At 40.9% G+C, this 19,422-nt stretch overlaps 1 protein-coding gene across 2 annotated transcripts in view; it reads right to left on the bottom strand.

The window, feature by feature from the left end:
- Positions 1–19,422, bottom strand: part of AMOTL1 (angiomotin like 1) — a 92,707-nt gene that overhangs the window by 23,259 nt on the left and 50,026 nt on the right. For both annotated transcript variants that reach the window (XM_025043736.1, XM_006907484.3), the window contains exons 6-7: positions 18,135–18,224; positions 525–670 (exon numbers count right to left, since the gene is read on the bottom strand). In XM_025043736.1, the coding sequence (XP_024899504.1) occupies positions 525–670; positions 18,135–18,224 (236 nt within the window). The remainder of the gene's footprint in view (positions 1–524; positions 671–18,134; positions 18,225–19,422) is intronic.

The following is a 19,422-nucleotide window of genomic DNA, read 5'->3' as shown; positions in this document are numbered from 1 at the left end:
CCGGAACGCTCGAGTGGGATCAAAATTTCCTGGTTTGGAGGGGTCATTACAAGCCTGAGCCAACTTCTAGAAACTGGAGACAGGTTTGCTGAATGCCACCCTACCGCATTTGGACCCAAAGACTTTTGCTTTTTTTAATGCAATCAAGAACTCGAAGACAGAGCAACTGAACTATTTTTTTTTTTTTTAATTGTTAGTCTCTTCTCTCTATAGGCACCAGTGGTTTCCAGTTCTTCCATTTATTCCCAGCCTAGACACTTGCCAACCAATGAATGGGCTGTGGGCTGGATTTTAGGCTGAGAGAGCTCTTTGCTGACGATATTCATGTATGCCTTTCATACTCTGCTTGGCTCCGGGTTGGACTGACTCTGTTTTTATTAATTTTTATCTGGGAGGTCTCCTACATTTCTCCACCTGACTCAACTCCTTGGAGTTGGCTCTGGTTGAAGTTGCTAGGTTAGGAAAAGGAAGTGGAAGCCGTTAGTACTCCATCCCACCCTCCTACCCAGCCACCCCAGTCTCACCTCCTCTTCCAGCTTGATGACCCTGGCCTGTGCGTTGCTCAGAGCCTGGTCCAGTATCTCAATGTGTCTCCGGTGGTCCTCACTCGCCGTCCTCACTGCGGCTAACTCCATTTCTAACTTCTCCTTTTCCTTCAAGAATTCTTTGTCTAGAAGGAAGACAAGAACAAAACTACCTCTATCAGAAAGCACTCACCCTCTGGGCTCACTGCCAGTCTACATCTGGCAAGGATTAAAAATAAAAAAGCATGCAAAGAGCAGAGGGTTGAATTACTGCTTTGCTCCCTCTTAATAGTTGTGGTATATGATGTAAGAATTTTCTCAAATACCTCTGTTAACTCTAGATACATTCAGGCCACGGTTCCAGGGATAAATGGTATATAAAGAACCAGTGACCCCATATTCCCGATAACTCACTTCTGTACAGCACTTACTTTAATGCTTCAAATTAAAATATTACCCACAATTTCATTATAGGCTCACAACCTCCTGTGTCTGTCTTCCAAACCAGCGACAAAAAGGCAACACTAACAATAGTACTAATATTCTCATTCACAAAAAAATAAACCAAGGTCCAGAAGTGGAAGCTCTTGGTGTGAGGCCAGACTGCAGAAGGGAGCTTTGACCCAGGCCTCCCATCTCTGGCTGGATCCTCTTCCCACATGACCTGGCCCCACATTTTCTCCTAGTTCTGTTCAAGATAAAGAAGGGAAATTGCTTTGGATTTAGAAATTGTCACTCTCATTCAGTGACAATTTAACTGATGGCGGTCACGTGTCTCTGCGCATAGAAAGCAAAGGCCGCCTTGTACTCAGTGCTCCCAGCCTGCCTTCCTACAGATGCGTCTGCCATTTACTGAGGCAGGCAGGGCCGACAGCATCATGGGATCAGTATTACCTATTGAAAATATTTTTCCTGTTATGAAAGAAATACATTTTATTTTTAAATAAATTAGAACATTTAGATATATTTTTATAATATAGAAAAACTTAAGTGGAGTTAATGTGTAAGATTAAGGGCTTGGTTAAATAAACTACTGTAAGCCCCATAACAGAATAGGATGCCACTGGTAAAATTAAATAAGAGAATATCAGTGACATGGGGGGAAAATTCTTCATTACTGAAAAAAGGTGGTTACAAAACCCTGTGCACACTATTCTATATTTCTAGAAAACAGGGCATATACTTAAAACCACAGCAGCAACAATAGTTAGAAAGTGATTTCTGTGTGTCTGCACCATTTGAATGCCTCATACTGGTTATGTTAATCCTCCTATCAACTCACACTGAAACACAGAGACCCAAAGTCTGGAAGCTACACCAGCATGTGACAGTGGCTTCATTCATTCATGATTTCCTCCTAGAGTCATTAATTTAACAATAGATGTCAAATAGTAAGGACCAGCCCTATGGGCATTGAAGCAACAGAAGGAATGCAACACTTAAGGAGCAGAAAATGTGGTTTTGAAAACAATGCGGTTTTGAAAACAATAAATAAGACACTTTAAGGCTACAAATACCCAGTTAACAAACTCACAGTTCTAGAGCCGGAAGAGATCATAGGAAACACCGCCAACCAGTTTCACTCCCTTTGCTTTATGGGTAAGGAAAGGAAGCCCAGGAGCGAAGGCACTTGTCCAAGGTCCCTCTGCCAACTGGGGCACAGCCAGGGCCAGAATCCGGGTCTCCCGATGTCCCACTGCAACATCCTTCCCGCCTGACTGCACCACCCTTGCGTTGTGAGTTTATGTTAATGGGACCAGAGTGCAATGGAACGGCTTCAGAACTGACAGACTGAATGAGTAGCCCTGTAAAGCTAAGTAGTGGCTGTGTTGCCTAGAAACAGTGGCATCCCCTGCAAACGAAACGAGGCCACGAAGATCCTGACTTAGAACAGAGCATTACTTTTGGGCTCCTTATGCCCCACTGCAGTGTCCAGCTGCCCTCCTCCTTCTCCTTTCAGTGGCATTTGAAATGCTGCCTCTGAAACTTCCTTCTCAGGAACAGGTATGCAAGAGGCCTAAACAAGTGGGTCAGTAGCAGCCCACTGGCTCTGGGCCCCACCATCCACAGCCCTGAACAGACCAGTGTATTTCACTCTTTCTATGCAGTCACTGACATGTGAGCCCCAGCTCCATGGGCTTGGACAACATCTCAATGGGCATGGTGCCCACTGGCCTTGTCCAGACTCTGGAGGGCACCTAGGAGTTACTCAGCGGCAAGCCTGGGAATGAACCACTGGATTTCAGAGCTTCTACCTGCTTACCAACCTAAGCATAAAACTTCCCTTTGTGGAGGGCAGCCAAGGACACATCGATTTTGACCAGAAGCAATAAAACAATAGGCTGAATTCAAGACTACAAGCCATACCAGAGCTTCTTGCAGTTTGCAAATTGATGATCACAATTATTGCTGTGTCACAATAACAGCTATTTAGATTTCCGAGTTAACAAATACCCCCCCCCTCCAATACACACACACACACACACACACACACACACACACACGCCCGGGATTCCAGCATTTGCTATTTCCTTTATGAAGTATAAAAGGATCTAAAAATCTAGCACTTTATCTATTTTGGTCATTATTGATTCCCTGAGCCTAGAATACCATCTGGCTCAATAAATATTGTTGAATGAATTAATGAATGTCTGCTATGCATGAAGTTCATTACCAACTGTGTAATAAATGGCAACTCTTGTTAGCTGTTAGGTATTCGGTAACCTCACGATCTCCCAACAGCTGTCCACACCGCCTGTGAGGCTACCACACATTAGATGGCTGGTACTGACCAGGGACATCCCCCGTTCCCTTCTCTGCTCAGGCTCCTGGAAACTCATAGTGCGCACCACAGGACGAAGATGTATGTATTGGACAAAGACTCCATTAGCTCTGCAATGCTTTGCAGCCCTATGGACTTCATAGTCAAAACACTGTTTTGAGTTTGGTGACCTTAGATTTCAGGTTGCAGCAATATCACTTAGTAATGCTCACCCTGACTCAGAACTCCTTGTCCACTGATGGAAAGTAGTGCTCTTGATGATAAACTTTTAAAAACAACAGTCATGCCAACAGTGATAATAATAACTAAACCTGCTCATGTTTGTTGAATGACTATTCTAAAATGGTGACTTATACTATTTCCTTTAATTCTTCCCTTTATATTACTATTTCCTTTAAGCTTACTAAATGAGGTGGGCACCATTATGAATCTCACTTTCCAGCTGAGGAAAATGACACTAAGAAAGGATAATGTGCCCACGGAAGTGGAGCTCATCAATGGTAGAGCCAGAACTTGCATTTGCATCTAACCCACGTTCACAAGCAGGGAGACGAAGAACTGCAGAATAACAGAAGCAGAAAGTATAGAAGAACTCCACTGTAACACAGCTCATTATTGCAAAGATCTTTGTCACAAGTCTTATCATATTTCTCAAAATATCGCAACTATATCCACATGTGTATCCATTTGCAAATATCAATGAATTAAGCATCCACTATGTGGAAACATCACATAGTACTGGTTAAAAGCATGGACCTAGAATTAAACTGCCTGGGTTCATATCTAACTTTACCATTTATGGTTTTGTGGCTTTGAAAGCAAAAGCACTTCTTTGTGCCTCAGTTTCCTTGCCTTTAAAGTGAGGATCACAACGGTACTTACCTCAAAATGCACACAGTAAGTACCCAGTAAATATCACCTATGATAATGCTGTGCTTACTGTTGTTCCGAAAAGTGTGATAAATTCTGGGGCTACAAGGTGAGGAGGACATAGCATTCAGCTCTCAAGTGGACCAGAAGAGAGGCAAAGACATAGGCAAAGACAATGTGACAAGTTGCTCTAACAGATACTTGCATGGGGTCCTACGAGAACACAGAACATCTCATTCAGGCTGAGGGCAAGGGAGGGGTTGTCAAAGCAGGGAGCCTACAGGTGGGCTAACTGTGTCCCTTAACTCCCTGGAGACTTGGGGACTGAGGTATGTCAGAGCCATTCTAAAAAGTCATCTCTTGGGAGATGTCAAGGGAGAGCCCCATGCGTGAAACCACCTCATAGAAAGGTCCCTTTGGTTTATTATTAGCTAAGCCCCTTGGGAGGGATCTCAAGAACGACGAGCCCCACACTGAATTTTTGGTTGGGCTCCAATGTATATACTGAGAATTCCTAGAACAGGCAAGTTGACACAAGGGAACTCTTGCCCAGATGGTGTGTTTACTCAGTGGATATGAATTACCCTGGGCTGCACGGAGCAGGGAGTTGTTTGGCTTGATGGCTCCGGTCCCATTTACACAGAGATGTCTGCTCATACACTGTTTACTCTGGAAACCACAGTGAGGGCACAGGCCTTGCAGACAGGCCGACCTGGTTTGATTCTGGTACCTTCACTGCTGGCTCACCTTGGAATCGTGGCTACCTCTCTGAGACTCCATCTCCTCAAATGGAACTAACGAGATCAGTTTTTCAAGAGTGTTGTGAGGATTAGGATGACTATCTGTAAAATACTGACCACCGAGTTTGGCACATAACAGATACTAACTATACAGTACTGGGGGCTTACCATGTCCCAGGTATTGTGCCTTGAATTTTACAAAAGACCTTCATTTAATCCTCACAACAGCTCCATTTGACAACTGAGAAAATTGAGGCACAATGAGCTGCGATACTTGTACAAGGTCAAATGGCAGATACCATTGTGCCTCTACCCATGGGTTAGCCTCTTAAGGAAAGAGCAAAAGTGGATGGAAACCAGAACTGGGCCCAGTTATTCAAAGATGCTCCCTGTGCAGCTTACCTTTCTCCTTTGCCAGTTCTGGGTAAGGTCCAAAGTGGACTGTCAAACTGTTTCTGTGACTACTGTTTGAGCACGAAGCTTAACTGTTGGCTGAATTATGGGATGGTGGACCCTAGTAAGCTGCCAAGAAATATCTAGGGCTGGGCATGTGTGTGGGGTCTAACAGTGGGGGAGTATCAGGGCACCATGTGCTGTGGTACTAGTTTTTAATTCGGTGTTCCGACTTACAGCTGGAACTCATGAAGACAGCAAAGCTGTAACCTGGCCCTTCTAAAGTAGGAATGAATTTCCAGGCCTTTTGTAATATAATGGGTTTTTGATGAGTTCTTCCCTAAGCTCAAATAACTAGAGAGACAGAGGAAGCCCGCTGCTGCCAGCTTGACGAAGCGGTGACTAAATTCCTTGGAATGCCTGTAAGGTGAAAAAGATAGGTCTTCCTCTCCTTTTTTTCTTTCAGCCAGAATCAAGGTTTGACCCCTTAACTGGCTGTTTCTTTGGGGGTTAACATCTATCCTGGACCGTGTGTGCATGTGTGTAGGTGCACGTGCATGTGTCTGTGTAGACATAAACACAGGCTAAACTAATTCTATTCAATTTTGTAATCCCATATGTTCACACGACAATGCAAAACTAGTCCATTTTGGTATCTGGTTCTGCAGTTATTTTCCTGGCACTTCTCCAAGAAGGTATATGTTGCCTTGGATGTGGGAAGAGGGAGTGGTGGTGATAGAGTTAAGAGAAGAGGAGGCAGGCACAATCCAACAAACCTTCTCTAAAATGCCAATGACTAGAAGCCTCATTTTGACGGATGAGGCTGATTTTGGGAGTATAGTCCCTGGGTCTCTCTGGGTGAAGAGCGTTTAAAAGATGTGACCAGAGAAGAAGCCACAGACAAAGAAGAGGCTGGGTAGGGAGCTAAGAGGGATGTGGCTGACAGTGCCCAGGCTGTCTGTGTGCTACAGCAGAGGCCCCATATCTGCACAGAGGGTCCCTGGGAGAGGGCCTGCAAGAGTTGTCAAACGCCTCTCAACCTGGAACTCTCTATGGAGTAGACAACCTTCACAGTGTCTGCTCAGACAAGACTCAGTTTTAAAGAGCTGTCTACCAAGTCCTCTATCCACAAGGAGAAGTTTTGGCAAGAAGCCATGACTGCATTACAAAGCCCTTTTCATCTGCCCCTGCCCACCACTCCCCTTTGACAGGATTAAACCTCAAGGGCCATGTGACCCAAGCTAGGCCAATCAGAGTCTCTCATCTGGGGACGTGCAAGTAGGAGCCTGGGAGAGGCAGTGATGCAGACGGGCCACCTAGCTCCCAGGGTAGCAGCCATATTCCAGCATGTGCTTTGGAAAAACAGAGAAAGCTGTACTGCAGAAAATGGAGAATCAAGCAGATGGATGTAGAAAGGTGGGTGAGGGTCCGTGGTAAGAAGGACAGTGGGAAACAGATACACAGACAAACAGACCCCTAAATACAAACAAAACCTTGCTTCCCAGACGTGCTAGCCCTGGCCCTTAGTCCTTATTCCATAGTAATGAGGCCTGCCTGCACGTCCCACCTGGGGTCCATCACACACATATGTACTGAAAAAATAGTCCTTGTATTTGAGCTTAAGCCAACTCAAGCTGATTTTTCCTTTTGTAATAAAAAGATCACTAAGACATTCTCTCTTCCTCCTTTATACTCTACTCCCTTCTCCACCAAGAAGGCTTGGTAGAATGGTGACACTTTAGGCCAAAGCTGACCAACACTGATGATGTTAATTCAAGTAACTAGAAAGTTCTCCACAATGATGATGAATGGCTTCTCTTTTCTGAAAAGATGTCTGAATACTTACTTTGCTGTATTTTCCCTCCTGTTTCTACTTCCTCAAGGATCCCTCAGCCCTGTGTTCCCTGGTACTGTATCGTGGAATACTGCAACAGTGCTGGGGAAGAGTCCATTCCTTAGGTCAGCTATGGTCTATGGAGCAACGGAAGCATCAGAGCCATGTGGAAGATCTTGTTGACAACAAAAGTAATTTCTTTTTTCTGAGGTTGTGGGAGTGGGAAGACAATAGGAAGGTATTCCGTTTACTTCACTATTTGCAAAACTATTTAGGCTCATTCTCTTCAAAGGTATTCTCTACTCAGGAACTCATTCTTAACATCCGCCTGCCCTCAGTTTACAAATTAAACTGATGAACCTAGAAAGAGACCCTCAAAATATAATCCAAACAGAGCACTGTTTACATTATACAAAAGGGATCTATTCACACGAAGCTTGATGCAAAACAATGTGAAAGATGATCTACATTTAAAAGCCGCACTCATTAATTCAGAAATGAAAAAGTAATATAATACAAAGCTAACCCCATAAGGCACTGATATGGCTTTTTGTTGTTGATGTTTTTTAAATTTGCTGATACAGTTTCTCAAGTAAGAAACCTTGTTATTTCAGGAAAGGGTCTTAGGCTCTATGCTGTCCCCGTAAGCCACTGCAGGTTGCCATGGTTCCGCCAGACAACTGGAGACATAGGTTGTGAGTGGGCAGCTAAATAGGTCTATTAACGAACACAGAAATGCTCCAGTGAGGGCTTGTCTTAAATGGCTGAGAGAATGAACGGTTTTCAAATGAATTCTGTAATAAGGAAAATTAAGAACAGGAATTCAAACCAAAATCTTTTTGCAGAGCCCTGGGAGAGAGAGAAGGGAAGGGGAGAGAAGGAATATTGGGGTCGGGGGCAGATAGGAAGAGGGGGTGCTGAAAAATGCACCCCTGTCTTAAACAGAAATGTTTTTCAGTTTTTGTGCATTTTACATTTTGGGTTCCCAAGTAAGCGTTCTTTTAAACAAGAGTTCTGAGTTTCAAAGCCACTGGTTCAGACATTACAATCTTTTGGAGAGATGACTCAGCATGAGAAAGTGAGACAAAGCCTAAAGTGTGAAGGATTTATTCAAACTTTGTTGCCTAAATTTAAAAGGAAAATAGAAATTTTCCCTTTTGCATAGTACTATGGCAGCAAAATTACTCTAAAATACTAATTCGTTTCCAAGGCCTACCACCCTACAGGCTACATACACATTGCATGAAGCTTTTCTGATTCTTTCAACAAGACAGATCTTACAAGACCTCTCTCTCCTGTACGGGAGGGCCTGGGGTTGAGGGGAAGTAGTTTTATAATGCGTCCTGGCAGTATTCTGCCTTGTATTCTAGGTACAGAGGCCGATGTCTGTGTGTCTCATCCTTCTTAATAGGCTTACTTTATGTGTCTAAACCCCTTCTATCTTTGTAGGATTTTAAGAATCTAAGATAGCAGAAGTGTTTCATATGTGAAGAGATATGGCAAGTTTAGGCAACAGCTTATTGAATAAGAAGATGCTATTGATACACATTCAAATTTGAATTCAGTCTTTAAAATAAAAATTTAAAATAATAGTTTTCACATACTTATCCTTGGAAAGTAACAAAGCCTAACCACAAATCTTCTATTGATCTAATGGAGGAAAACAATATATTTTGTTCTTCACGTACTTATATTTTTGTTACTTTATATGATTTCCTATTGCTCTTTAGTATCTATGCCCTAAAGTGAGTTTGGAGCACCAAAAGTAAAATATCTCAGGTATGAATTGGTAAAACATTTATTTGAATACCAGCCCAAGTTCTCTTAAATATAATTCTCTCTAATCTAGTCATTCTTCCTATTGCATTTTAATTCTAGAAACTGTACTTACATATTTAGGTATAATCCATAGTTTTTTTTAACCTTCCTAAGTTTATTACATATGTAGCCTGCAGACTTGCTTGACTGAATGTACACCCATTCATCTGGCTCAGCTTCCACGTGTACTGTTCAACCTTTGATTTTATTTTTTACCTGAAATAAAAATGTACTTCTACTTCTGTATCACTGCTGACAGTGTAATAACGAATTAGGCAATGAATAATGCCACACAAATAAAGGATGGCATTTGGTTTTGACTATACACAAATTACTGAATCAATTCTAAACCAAAGCTGAAGACTTAAATTTTCTATAAACACCACTGAAGTCCTTTTTTTTTTTTTGGCCTCCTCTTAATATAAAAAGATCAACAGCAGACACTTCTATCTCTAGGTATGACGAAGTAAGACCCTACCACACGATTTGGCTCCCCATGCAGAAAACAACTGTAAAACCTGGACGTAACACAAAAAGCAATGATCTGAAGGTAATGAAAAGTGAACTTGGGCAGGCAGATGGTGGTGGGGAGTACCAGCTCACTTGTAGAGGGAAGGAAGACCTCTCTCTATAGGCTCTGCTTGTGCTATATCTTGATTGTGGTGGTTGTTACATTTCATTACCTTGTACACTTAAAACCTACGTACATTTTATTGTATATATTGTATATATATTGTATGCGTATATAGTAAATATGGGTATATATATTACCTTAGCTATTTATACTTCAATACCTAGATATTTATAGGTATATATATATACATACATATATATTATTTATTACATATCTATGTTTAGTTTAATTGAGGCATTAAGGCATTATTATAATATGCATATATAAAAACTATGCTTTTTAAATGGGCCCTTTGAATGGGAAATCTGGCTTAATATCAAAACCTGGCCCAAAGATAGACGTTTATCCTGGGGAAATTGTTACATGTGGGGAAAGAAGTGATTCATTCTAGGATTGATCAGGGAAAAAGAAATGTGTTTTCTGCAATTATATTTTCTCCCTTTCTTTAACTTTTGCAACCCCTCCCAATGTCATTTTTGTAACATGCTTTGAACGGATCCTTTTTTTCTCTTCTTTTACCAAACCACAGTCTTTGTAAGCAAAAAGAAAATTAGTAGCAGATGCAAGCTTATTTTTAATGGTCTAGGACCAAATTTTCTGGACTTAAAACAAACACTTTGTCCCCTCAAAGTTCTCGGATTCCATTAAGATACAGCTGTATGCTCACTACAATTCATGAACCAAAAATAGTTTCAAAAACTAACTGTAAGAAACTAAACCACAGAGTTACTCATTGTATTCTCCTTATTTTTTATTTTTATCATCCAGAAAACAAAAGGTTTAATTTTGTAGACATTTTGGAAAAGCATTTTTTTTTTTTTTTAATGCTCTAAACTCTATTCTGGTCTCAATAATTTTTTGTTTTTACATCTGAAGAGATAAACTGGGTTATCGAATAAGGCCTTTTAGTATAATTGGTTTTGGTTCAAAGATAGATGTTGAAACTGGAAGCACGGAATGTGAATTCCAGTAGTTAGAACTCAAGAAGATCTGGATAATTATAATTAAGTCACAGTACAGGCTAAAAAATTTGCAACCAAAGAAGACTTCTAGTATAAGAGTTAGTTATGTCGCTTACTATCCCAGATTCTTCTTGGGGTAAAAATGTGAAATCTTTCATCATCCCCAGAGCCAACAGAGATGACCTTTGGAGTAGAGGAAGGGAAAAATAAGGAAAAGGACATCCCCATTCTCACTGTGGTTTAAGCACTGAAAATCTATGGAGCCTTGGGCAAACCATTTGATCGTTCTTAGTTTCAGTTTCTTCATTAGTGAAGCATGGAGGTCAAGCTAAATGAGCTCTAAAATCACAAGTTGTTGCCTCTCAGGTTATCACCTCTCTCCACCTCCCCAGGACACAGGAAGTGGCTTCCCAACAGAGCTCAGTATGAGTTTAGGCTCCAGAGTCAGAATGCCCTGGGTTCAGAACCTGTCTGCTCCACTTGCCATGGACAAACTACTTAACTTCCCTGTGTCTTGGTGTCCTTATCTGTTAAATATCTACCTCACAGGCTGGTTTGGAAAATTAAAGAGACAATGTACCTATGGGGGCTAGCATAGTGCTTGGCTCAGATTAAGTGCCCAGTTGGTGTTGGCGGCCGTTACTGTTGTTAAATGACCATATCCAGGCTGGCCTGAACCAGGATCTGAAGGGGAGCAAACAGGGGAGTGAGCCTCCAATTCCATGTGAGGTTAAACTTTTAACTATCAGATCAAAAGCCTCCAGAGGCACTGTCTCTCATAGTAGCAATCAGATGGTCTCTTAATGAGCTCGTTCAGAGGACACGTGCATTACTGGTGACCTTCAAGGTCCTCTCCAACCCTGATATCTAAGATCTGCTGACTTCATCTCACATTAAGATGCTTATAGTAGGATTTATGGCACTACTGGGATCCAGGCATCCTTAACACCTCACTATCCAGGCAGTTGACGACCAGGGCTAACCACAGGGCTGGTCCTGCCCAGCCCTATCTCCATCATTAGCTAATTTTAGATCCCGACTAGGTTAATTAAGATTTGTGACTACATTTGTATGGGTCTCGGTTTATCTAAAATGAAAATAATCAGGCTTACCTGATTAGGGCTTAAGTAAAAAAAAGACTGTAGAATTCTCCCAGGAAAGAAAATAATAATTACATTCTGATTTATAAATTAGGGCAATTTACAAAATATCTAGGGAATACATCTGAAGTGCTTTATTTTCCATTTCCTTTTGCTGAGGTCCTTTTTTTTTCTTCCCTTCCATGACTAGTACCTGGAACAGAGGTCAGCAAACCATGGCCTGCAGGCCAAATACAGCCCACAGCCTGATTTTGTAAATAAAGTTTCATTGGAATTCAGTGGCCCCCATTTGTTTACAGATCACCTATGGTGGCTTTTGTCTACAGGGACAGAGTTTAGTTGTAGTCCTTTTCAGAAGAATTTTGCAGACTTGTGGCCTAGAACACTGCCAGTTCACAGGAGGTAGCCAGTAACTGTTTGTCTGAATAAATGATCATCATTTCATTTAACATCCAACAAGTATTTATCGAGTGCCTCTAAGGGCCGGATGCTGTGCCAGGTTCCGGAAACACAACGACCTGGGACTACAATGGTGAGGATGACAGACAGGGCCCCTGCCCTCATGGTACGTAGTTTCATGAGGAAAGACAGAACGTGATCGTCCAAACAGTTACTTATTTACAGTTGTGATGAGTGTTTAAAAAGGAAAAAATACAGGGTGTTGGGGGTTTATATAAAAGACCGACCCTGTCTCAAGACCGTCCCTGAGCAATTGCCATTTCATTTAAGCTGAAACCTGAATGTGGATTTTTTAGGTACGAACTGTAAGGGAAAGTGAGGACTTCCTGATGCCACATGAAACGCAAATGGGTTGCAGTCCAGTCTGTGCTTACTCCGCCCATCCATCCAGATACACAGTGCAAGGAATGTGGACTATAATAAAGTTTAAGACCTAACTTTTCAGTCCCCAAATGGGAACACTAGGCAAATAAATAAATCATAAACCACGTTCATTTGTTAGAGACCAGACATAAACACATAACCAGGAGGCAGTTCTTCAATCAGCTCCAATTCTTTCAGCACAGAAAATCAGCCTAAATTGAGTAACATTAATTTTCACACTGGGGGAAAGATTTGATTGAACATAAACAGATGCCCTGCAGCTTGGGTGCACTTCTGGTTGTCATGTAGGTTTGATGTTTCTCAGTGCTGCCTGTCAAGATTGATCAAGTGGCTTAAGCGCTCACATGCTCTGCTTCCCAAATTCAGCAAGGCTTGGTGAGCCATGCTGCCATTCTTTAGGAACATGGACCATCCCTCCCACCCTGAAAACTGGCAGGTCCTTCCAGAGACGGTGAGTGCTAAAACAGATGGAGGAAGGATGTAAGGAGGCAGGAAGAAGTGTTGCAGAATAAATGTATTTTATAAAGTCTTCACACTTCCTATCACTGGTTATTCCTCAGAGCTCTGCTGGCTAAATTAGGAGATTTATTTCCCTGTTTCTTTAGAGGAAATGGAGATGCAGGGAGATTAAGCATCTAACTTCAGAATCACTGAACATGTTATTGAGAGCCCAGGAATCAGAAGAAGCAGCAACTGTTCCAAAATTATTTGCTTGAGGCTATGCCTATAAAACCTTTTATTTTTAGAACTGCAGAGTCCTACTAAGTGTAGGGGTCATCTTAAAGGAGAATCAGTTAATTTAAGGCAAGAAAAATTTCTTGATTTAAATGATGCCACCTTGGCAGGCTTCACGGACAATTTCTGCCCCTTTGCCCAGGCGCTGGTCCATGGTGTCTGTCATGGTTTGTGGATTGGTCAGTGTGAGCATTTGGCTGGTTGCTACAAAAACCTTTACATACCACAGCCATTGTCACCTCCAACATATCTGTATCAGAGTAAAAAAGAAGGAGTCAAGGGAACCAGAAATCAACTACATCACACAAGTTTTTCATGAAAAATACTACTGTTTCTAATATTGAAAAATTCTCTGTACCTGGATATCCTCCTACTTGGGAAAAAAAAAAGAAAAGGAAGGAGAGAATAAGGAAGGCAAAAGAGAATTCGAGCAGTATTAAGTTGCTTCTATTTCTTTTAATAATTTTGCCTAATGCCTTGAAATAACTGAAGACAACCTGGGGTATCTCCCAACATAACTGAGAGATATTGAGCTAAAAGAACATTTTAATACCAACGCTGCATGAAGAGAATTCCAAGCCTATTGTTACAAGGATTTTCCACTTTTATTCATCCCTTCAATAAACATTTACTGAGTGTTAGGTACATAAAGACTGAGGGGTTTTAGTGAGCACTGGGGATGGATATCGGTAAAGAATGCCTACAGTTCTCCCCGCTCCTGGAGGAGATCCATACAAATAAACGGTGACCACACGGAATGCAGACAGAGTAAGCGCTGTAGCAGGAGCTCTGCACTGAGCCAGGAGGAGACGCAGGTGCTGGCGGACCCACGGGAGGTAAACCAGTGTGCCCCCACCTGATGACATCTAACATGTCCTTCCTAACCAAGCCTGACAGAAACCCACGGTACGATGTAATGAAACTCAATGAGGATTCAAAATAACCTACTGTTGTTCCACGTGAGTCAACAGAATTAATGTTTATATCATTGTAATTTCTGCTTTGGGTTTCACATAAGCCCCTATAGGAAATATAAAAGCCAAAGGGACTTTTTTTTTTAAAGGAAATTACTTTAGTCTCTTTCGTGTTCTACAAGAGATAGAAAATCAAAAATAAGATTCGATGCTAAGATAATGATTACAAGACACATTAAAAGTGGTAAATTACTATTATTTTTAAAACAGGGTGGTCCCACAGTTTTTTTGTTTGTTAAACCTATGGGAATTGTAAGGGAAATCAAATCCATAAGTTAGTTACTCATTACCCATCAATTTAAATGAATAACTGAATGTTCAAAAACATCTTCTTTTCTTAGAAAGAGAGACTATTTAACAGCCAAAATCTAACTCACATAGACTTAATTTTAACCAAATATGCTGAACCTGTAGGGCCTAAAGAACCCTAGAGAGATAGAGAGAAGCGCTTGGGCATCCTAGAATGCAACTTGGGTTTATCCTGGAATAACACAAGCACACCAGACCTAACCTGTTCCCATGCAACCCAAGAACATAATAAGATCATCTCTACCCATCTAGTTCTCCGACATCTAATGTTTTATTTTTGGCTTTCTGGCCTAATCATGATGGGAATTCTACAGTTATCAATTTTCAGAAAGAATGTTTTAAAAGTCTAACTTACTGAGAAGACAGAGCTAAGAATGATGACATTCCCAGGGCTCTGCCTTTGGTGGACAGCGGCCTAATTCTATTGCGTGTATTTGTGTGTGCGCGCGCGCGCATGCATATACATGACAAATAAATGAATAGAAAAACCAGAAACCTCAGTAAGTTAAAGAAGTTAAAGGACAAAGAAACTCCAGTTTCACATAGCCAGACCAAACCAGAATTGGCTACATGTTCTGTTTTTCAGGAGCAATTTGGCTATAAAAACATTTGGAAAAACAAACAAGCAAAACCAGAAAACAAACAAAACTTAATTCCTCCAGTGAAAACAATGCAACACCAGGACATGATGGAGAAAACAATTCCTGACAGCCATCAAATTCCTCAGCACTTAAGGCAAGATTTTTAATATAGACAAATCTCATGACAATCATCACCCTGTTGAATGTTCATCTCAACCTATAAAGCTAGGTGGTAACTGCCCAGGCAGTTCACCAACGCCTTCATCAAGCTCCAACAGAAGAGTAGAGCTCAGTCTTTACAGGAAAACTACCCTGAATGGCAGGGAAACTTAGAAAGCAGGCCAGGAAGGACCTTCCCCTTCATCAACTGACAGAGCTGTATGGAAGAGTGCCTTGGCTGTTCTTAGATCTGTACTCTTAGCAAAAAAAAAAAAAAATCAAACATGTCATTCACTACTTTTCCCTTCCTTCTAACTTTTTCACTGGCCAAAGTGATTATCAGGTTTTTCAACTGAGCCTCAGCTCCTTGGTACGCATTATCCAGAGCAATCACTGCTATCTGCTGTGCAGTCTTGTCTTCTCTTAGACAAATGCAAGATCTCAAAAGACTCATTTGAAAAAGATGGCTCCTCTTGAGTGCGCAATGCTTATAATTATGATTACTAGGCATTTGAAAAGTATTCTAATAATAGAGCTTCAAAAGACTATACAGGTAATGGAATACATTAATAACCAAGAAGGGAGGTAGTAATTCATGCCTGCCATTCTGTACCCACATGCTAAAATGAAAGCCTGACAGAGAGCACCGCCCTTGTGAGCCTTCTTGGTACATCTGCACCTATTGTTATGCCTGCTCACTTAGTGATGGGCTGCAGCCTGCGTGACTCAACATGCTCATACTTAACTCATTATCTAATCCCAAACTGCTCCTTCTGCTTTTTTATTGATAAAGGGAGTGACCAGCCATCTAGCTATTCTAGTCACATTCCTTTCTCTCTCTCTCTCTCTCACTGTCATTGTTCAATTGGTCACCAAGTCCTCCTAATCTGTCACTTGCTTATCTGTCCCCTATTCTCCATACTACTTCTGTCTTAGTTCAGGACCTCTACCCCTCTCACCTAAATACTAAAATGCCTGTTAACTAGTCTACTTGACTCCAGTTTGGTCCCTCATGAATTTCTCTTCCACAATGCTTCCTTAACTAGCTTCTAAAATATAAACCCTGCAAACAATGAAATCATAAACATATTTCAAGAAAACATAGGTGAATACTTTTATACTTCTGGATTGAGTAAAAGCATTTCTTATCATGACATAAAACCCAAGAAGTCATAAATATAGCTACTTTAAAAAATCTTCTGTTAAATAAAGGACACCGTAATCGAAGATAAAAAAAAAAAAAAAACTAGGGAAAATATCTGCAACATATATGGCAGGCAACATGCTAATTTCCTTAATATACAAAGAGTTCTTACAACTCACTAAGAAAAAAAACCTATCTATAAATTTCAAATAATATCTCGTCCATCTCTTGGCCACACCAGGAAAGGAAAAGCTAATGCAAATAATTACATAACATGATAAAGGCATAAAGTATCCTGTAAACATTAGGTATTGAAAAATTGGTAAGATATCATTGTTAGCAAACTTGCTTCAATCAAATGCCCTGCCTAAGTTCAATTATGAGATACCTGTAAGCAGTTGAAAAATGCCCCTGGACTCTCTTGTTCATGCCTTTGGAACATAATAGAACATGTTTACACAGAGCAAATCATTGCCTGTAAAGCTAAAAGGTTGAAGTCTTCAGGAACGTTTCTGAACTCACACAACACCAAATTCTATTATTCCATCAGCATAGCCTGGGCTAGGAAGCTAGAACGAATGCCCATCAGACGAAACTAATTGGTTTTCCCATTTTGATCTGAATTAAGTAACAAAATAATATCCTCTGAAAGAAGGCAGAGTATCAGCAGAGTGACATTGCTAAGATAACTGCCACAAAGGTACTACTTACTTTACCCAGGAATATGATCATCTAAAGTTAGGTGTCAAAATCCTAAATGCAAATGGTACAGATGACTCATTTTTCAAATAAAAGCTCACATGAGATGGTAAATCTACTGTACTCATAAGAAAGGATAAACTCTGTTAGGAAAGTAAACAATTCGAGATGCCGATATAGCCTCTTATATGAATCTGGAGCAGAGGCCAATTCACTTACTGCAAGACTACAAAGGATCTAATGCATAAGCCCTAGACAGTATTAGTGTCTACTTGCCAAAACAGAATTTAAAAAATGAAACTGAGACTAATAATTGGAGTACAACCCCATGTAAATTTGGGGGAAACAAAAGACCTTCACCCCAGCCAAACGGTATCGGAAGTTTGAAAATTTAAGCAATTATTTCCCAGCTTTGAAAATGTAGTCTGTATTGAGGGACCAAAGCACCAGAATGCCACCATTATACAATGTCTGAATAAGTGACTTTTTGTTGTTCAGTCTTTAGTTTAGTTAACTCACAATGTTGTTGAGAGTTATAATATAGAAACAAATTCAATTCTCTAAACAGTTTTAACAAGACAGTTGGATTTTTACATTTCTGATTTGTACAATGATTTTTCAGAAATTCAAATTTTGACCAATGGTTTCTTAAAACCCATTTGATTCTATTATTTGCCTTTGGTGAAATTACTGCAATATTCTCTCAATAAATCTAGAGGCCCAGAGAGCTACTCATCATTTTATTCGTGGCTGGAATGAGCTCAATTGCTTTTGAAAATGAGCATCACATATGGAGATATATGATGTGATCATTTAGGTAACCTGGGTCAGAAGGTCAGAATAAACATTACTGAAATACTACATATCGACTCCAGCTTTGTCTGGCAGACCTAGGAGGCCCAACAGCTTACACGCTAAATATAAAAACAAAAAGCACACAACTCGAAACCTACCTAAAATTAACATGATTCTTTTCTCAGGCTCCCAGTTTTTAAAAATACCAACTTTGGGATAGATAAATATGGAGACTCACTCTGGGAAGCATAAAGGCCCTCCGCAGCTCTGTCTTCGTGCCCGTCATACTCTCTGCTGGACAGCTGCCTGTTGGCAGTCTCCAGTCGATCTGCGCACAAAGAGGAAATGATTACAAAGAAATGCATATGGATCTAAGTCATCATCAACTGAGAAATGAAATGGGAGCCAAGAGCTGGGTATGAAGAGATGTTCAGGCAGGAGCCCAAAACTGAACAACTTTTGGGGAGGAACAATACCTCCCAAAATATCAAAAGAAAAGTCTTCAGATGCCACGCTGTGCCTTTATGCAACTGAATGCCAAGGCATGCACCAGCAGGAGGCAGCTAAGAACAGGTTCTGAGAAAAGCCCGCTTTGCTGCCTGTAAGGCCGGCAAACCTCTGATTTGAATCCTTGCAAAGGGAGTTGAGTCTCCTTGGCCTCATAAACCCAGTCCTAGTCTAACCTTGATCATCAGCCCTCTGCTTTAGCCAGTGAGTGCTATCTGTAAGATGGAACCAAAATAATAATAATAATAATAATAATAACAACAACAACAACAACAAAAACCAACAATTAAATAAACACCAAAAAAAAAAAAGTCAAAATGAGTCTACATAGTTCTGTTTGTTCAAACCACCTGGTAAATCTTCATTTACTTGATTAGATAATTCAGTTTAACAAATCTTTACTGAAAGTGTATGACATCCAAGACAGAAGGGTTAACAGTAACAGAAAAGGTAGGATCAAACTACTAGAGACTACCAGTACCTTGAGTATTTTGACATACTAGGCAACTGAAAAGTGGCTTGGCTGACTGAAAGTAAAGTTTATGGGTTAAATCATCTTGCATGTTGGGGGTTGTCAAGACCCTGTAGCAGGTGGCTCCTAGCTTTTCACAACTGTGGGCCTTTATTTTCCCCCAAGAAGGACATAAGTCTAGTTCTGTTTTTTACTCTAGAGCTAGCAAGGCTTCCAAAGAATGCCACTAAATGACTCAGCTTGATGTGGAAGGGCTGTGCATCCAACGCTGGTCTTTTCAAACGATCCCATTCACATGGTCATGAGTGGCTGTCAAGTACTTTTAAAACAAGAAGGAGCCACACACGTACTCCCCCACTTCTCACAGAGGTTGCCACTTTTCAAGCCTAATGCTACGACCTACAACTTACAAGGCGGAAAAGAACTACTCTGCTCTTCGAGCGCCCTTTCCCCAGGTGGTTGGAATTTACAAGATTATCTAACACAATCTGGACCTGAAGTCAGGCTGTTAGGTACACATGCAGTTTGGGGTAGAGAGAGTATGAAT

Source organism: Pteropus alecto, unplaced genomic scaffold (genome assembly GCF_000325575.1).
Source record: "Pteropus alecto unplaced genomic scaffold, ASM32557v1 scaffold12, whole genome shotgun sequence".
In the NCBI taxonomy this organism is placed as follows: domain Eukaryota; kingdom Metazoa; phylum Chordata; class Mammalia; order Chiroptera; family Pteropodidae; genus Pteropus; species Pteropus alecto.
This window is presented reverse-complemented; position numbering and strand designations above follow the sequence as displayed.